This window comes from Leiobunum rupestre, chromosome 1, assembly GCF_980474605.1.
Source record: "Leiobunum rupestre chromosome 1, qqLeiRupe1.1.hap1, whole genome shotgun sequence".
Taxonomy (NCBI): Eukaryota; Metazoa; Arthropoda; class Arachnida; order Opiliones; family Sclerosomatidae; genus Leiobunum; species Leiobunum rupestre.
In genome coordinates, this window is record NC_143384.1 from 69,434,407 (window position 1) to 69,438,986 (window position 4,580).

At 37.2% G+C, this 4,580-nt stretch overlaps 2 protein-coding genes across 3 annotated transcripts; both read left to right on the forward strand.

Moving 5' to 3' along the window:
• Positions 1 to 292: 292 nt before the first annotated feature.
• On the forward strand, positions 293 to 1,552 carry LOC149966210 (kelch-like protein 40). Of its 2 annotated transcripts, XM_090171089.1 has the most exons (3): positions 500 to 637; positions 697 to 1,393; positions 1,427 to 1,552. In XM_090171089.1, exons 1-2 carry the CDS (start codon positions 593 to 595, stop codon positions 1,336 to 1,338), a joined length of 687 nt encoding a protein of 228 aa, XP_090027215.1. In that variant the 5' UTR covers positions 500 to 592; the 3' UTR covers positions 1,339 to 1,393; positions 1,427 to 1,552. The 2 variants fall into 2 exon arrangements, with proteins under 2 accessions (XP_090027211.1, XP_090027215.1); XM_090171085.1 differs by having other exon boundaries at positions 293 to 1,393.
• Positions 1,553 to 2,391: 839 nt separating this feature from the next.
• Positions 2,392 to 3,687, forward strand: LOC149966211 (speckle-type POZ protein-like). Its single transcript, XM_090171095.1, has 2 exons — positions 2,392 to 3,474; positions 3,559 to 3,687. Exon 1 carries the CDS (start codon positions 2,487 to 2,489, stop codon positions 3,438 to 3,440), a length of 954 nt encoding a protein of 317 aa, XP_090027221.1. The 5' UTR covers positions 2,392 to 2,486; the 3' UTR covers positions 3,441 to 3,474; positions 3,559 to 3,687.
• Positions 3,688 to 4,580: the final 893 nt, after the last annotated feature.

Genomic DNA, 4,580 nt, shown 5'->3' on the forward strand with positions numbered 1-4,580 from the left:
CCCTAGCAACGCAACTGTGCGTTAGCCCTTTACGATTTCTCAAAGCGATGACGTTCCTTTCTTATTTAAATATTATAACGCGGCGTTCAGCTATTTTCTCGGCATATTCGACTACGTTTAGAACAAAAAATGACCTTCAAATTGGTTTAAAAAAATTTGATGAACTACACGTTTATTATCCAGGAATAACAATAAGTTAAAATATTAAAAAAAACATCACTTGATTTTGAGAATCCGTTTTTTAAACGACTCGACGCGACGATTTGTTCGGATAATTTCTTCGCAGTCTATTTTCATATTTATACTTTTTTTCCATTAAGTTTGCGCGCTATGAATTCTTCGCCAACAAACGTGTGTCGCCTCTTGGAGAAAACGGTTCATCTGGAATTGCCGGCTAATTCTAGGAGGGATGTCACGCTGCATTTCCCAGTCAATTGTAATGGTAAGGCGGAAACCCACTCTTGGGATTTCTACTGGATGTCGCAAAGACGAAAGTGGAGCTCCACCGAACCACATTTCAAAACCTCCAAAGTAATTCACCGTTATACTTATAACTTCAACCTGTACGGCCACCAAACGAACAATTCTAGATATGACAAAGGCGTTTATGTCATTAAGATTATGTGTGAAGACAATGGTAAAGATGTTGTGCTAGCTGAAGCGACGAACGATTTGATGGACCAGAAATATTTCCAGATTAAATTCAAAAAAGAGGTCACTTTATCGGAATACGAAGTATGGAATGCAATCGTAGAGGTCACTTTGAAATCGTTTGTTTCCGAGACTACGTCCAGAACCGCGTTCAAGAGGATGCTGGACCACGGCACTCTGACCAACGTGCTCATCAAAACCAAGGGAAAAGAGTTCCCCTGTCATCAGTTCGTGTTGGCTTCCGAGTCGGAGTACTTGGCCAAAATGTTCGAAGTGGACATACGTGAGAAGAAGGCTAGTGTCATCAACTGGGTCGATGTCTTCGAGGCGGACGTGGTCGAAGAGCTACTGCATTACTTGTACACTGGTCAGACGTCACCAAACTTCGCTTATAAGAGCTTGATATTGATTGAAATAGCTCACACGTATCTTATGGGTGGTCTCAAGGCATTGTGCTCGAATCAGTTGAAGAACGCGATGAACAGGGATAACGTGGGAGATGTCTTGAGAGTGGCTGTAAAGAACGAGTCCAAAGAGTTGCGGGAATCTGCGGTCAACTTTATCCTTAAAAACTTCGACTGCCATGAATGTTCACCAGCCCCCTGGGACCTACTAGAGCCAGAGCTGGGAAAGACTTTGGCCATCACGATAATGCAAGCTATGGCCGCTAAGAAGATTTTTCTTTAAACATCGGGGATAGTTTTACAACAATCCTTCCAATTCATTTAACAAGCTATAAAGTGTTCATATTTATATGACTATGGCATTTTTTCAGCATAAAGTGTTCGTTTTGTTGACTCATTAATTGAAGTTGTAATTTAATTAGGGTCTAAAGTAAAGGTAAAATATTGCAGGAACTAAACATTTAAGATTTTGTAATGCTAACATGCTTATAACAAAGGAAAATATCTAAATAAAAATGCAATTATAAAATTTTGTAATAGCTTTAAGCTGCCAAAAATTAGAGTGTTTTCACTGTTCCTAAACTTTTTATTATTGAAAAGTAAATCGCATATTTGTGTATTATGTAACAAGCGAAAGCAGAAACACTTCCGCAATTAAAATCTCTGAGTCACTTGAATAGGCGCACATGTTTTAATAAACAAAAACGTATTAAAACTTTTAGTTATAAACATCAGTGTAAATAGCTGATACGTTTCTATTCCTTAACTGTATTTTTCTACAGACATCCCCTCGAGACGGTTGCAACGGGCGTGGACCATTGTGATTCTGGCATGCGCAATTGTCGTTAACACCTGTTCAATCTCATTTTCAGCGTTGCCAGATTGTGGGAAATTTCAAATATTGTAATAATTTTTGGGGTCCATTTTGGCTCTGTGGGGAAAAGGTAATTTTTTTAAAAACGTTGATTTGTGAGAATTTTACTGATGGCGTATATTTATACTAGGTTTATTTAGATTTGACTATCAATAGAAAGCTCAAAATTATCTAGCGCTGTGTATTTTCGTGAATCATCGGATTTCAGAACTAATATAAAGGAGGCGCCTCTGATTTTTCAATCAAACAATGGATTGGTCTAACAACCAAAATGTTTCAAAACTGTAATTTCAATAAAAAATTTAATTTTAAAAAGTTCATTTTCCAAATATTTTGCAAATTATGGCATTTTTTTCTGTAGGGGTGGGTATAAATAGGAATTTGTGAATTCGTGGAAAATTTACTATCCAGCAATGGGAATTTAGACTTTCGAACATTGGCAACAATGCTCATATTCCCAGAATCAAGACATTCTTCCTAATATTTTGCCGTGCGTTTTTATATCGTAAGCGTTCGTCAACTTATTCACACCCTCACCGAGTTCGCGGCAGATTGTAATGAGTTCCTCGAGTAGGAATCCGAGTCTTATGCTCCGGAAAACAGTTGAGCTTGAATTGTTTTTTAAGGGGACGGAACGCAGTCTAAAGTTTAAAGAAGTTTTCCCAGTAATCAGCAATTCGGTCGTTAATGGTCACTCCTGGGAATTCAACTTTACAACGTCCAATTGTATTCCTATCTTATCGAGTATGCAAAAGTACCGTTATGTGTTCTCTGTGTCTGGAGAGCAAACGAATGCTTTTAAATACGAGAAAGGCTTCTACGAAATTCAAATAATTCGGAAAAGTGACCGTCATTGCCTACTGCTGACTGAAGGACCGATTGGTTTGATTGGCCCTGATTACAACCAATTTAAATTCACGAAAGAGGTTGGTCTTTCTGAAAGTATTTTAAGAAATACGGTGATATTGGTCACCTTGCAATCGTATTTTATTGAAAGCCCACACTTAAGCACGTTAAAAAGTATGCTGGATTGTGGCAGTCTGACTGACGTCGTCATCAAGACCAACGGCAAAGACTTCCCTTGTCACAAGGTATTGTTGACATCCTCGTCGGAGTATTTTGAGACAATGTTCGAAGTGGACATGCGGGAGAAGAACGAGTATGTCGTCAACTGGGTCGATGTCTTCGAGGCGGACGTGGTCAAAGATCTATTGCATTATTTGTACACTGGTCAAACGCCTCCCAACTTCGCAAATACTTGTTTAACATTGCTGGAGATGGCCCACATGTGCCTTATGGATGACTTCAAGACACTGTGCGCCCATGAAGCGAAGAAGACGATAAACCTGTGGAATATGGGAGATCTCTTAAGAGCGGCTGTCATCAACGAGTCCAAAGAGCGGCGGTTAATTTTATTGTCGGAAACTACGACTTTAATAAAAGGGAATCACCCACTCCCTGGGACCAACTACAGCCCGAATTTGGAACACTATTGGCCATTACGATGTTGAGATCGATGGCGGCCAATAGGATGTCGTTTTAAGTGTTAGTTTTCAGTTTGCTTTTAAAAATCTTAATTTTAAGTTGAGAAATATGAAGGTTACAAAGTCTTTATTTCTTGTTTTACAGTGTCCCAGTCCAATCGTTCATTCAAAATCGACGAGAGAAAAATGTTAAAAATAGAGTTAGGCTATATTTTTAGTTTCCTGACAATTCATCCAACAAACTAAATGTGTATGGAAATTAATTGTTTTTAATAAAAACTTATCTATTATGACGTATTCGTTTTCTCGGATTTCTAGACAAAAGACGATGCACTTGAACCAAAGGAAAATATTTTAGAAATTCTAAAAATATTTTTTTTAAACCTTTTAAGGGTTTAATTCGCGCAAAATGAAATTTAAATATTTAAAATTATATTCTTCCTCGCTACAATAACTATAATAAATTGTTCAAATTATGTAGCGTTTTCAAATTGATGTGACCCATATTCGCAAAACAATATAAATATTTTTGAAACCTGGACACGACGACCAAATGTTTCATTACACAATGCAAAATTTAAAACAGTTATTAATTTAAAAAAAAATTATTTTTTGAAGAACAAACGAGAGAGCAATCTAAAAGTAGCGATTGGTTCTCCCAACGTATTGGTAGAGTAACGGCTTCAAAATTTTAAGCAGCTTGCCGAACTAAGCTGTCAGATCCTTCGGCATCTTTGCTGAAAACAATTTGTTAGCTCCAACATGGTAACATGACCCCCCCCCAGTCCAGCCATACAGGTACAATGAGCAGTTAAGATTTCACCGCAGCTTCTCACTAAGATCCAATTATGTAAATACTCTTCATTAGCTCTCTGAGAGTGCTTTACCTAAAAATGTAATGCATTTTTTTAACAATGTTACTTTTAGAGTTAAATATTTAAGATAATAACAACTTGCCATTCCCAATACGAGGACTAAGTTTCCATCTAGTTTTTTTACTTCAACTTTTTTAATATGTCCGCTTGTTAAGAAAGTATGTGATTCCATACTTTTATGGTTCTTCATTTCCTCTAACGTAACAGAATTTGTAGTATGCAACAAGTACATTGAGATATCAGGAAATTGCACCTTAGGCCATTGTGAAGCATCAGATGTATAATTGTCTAC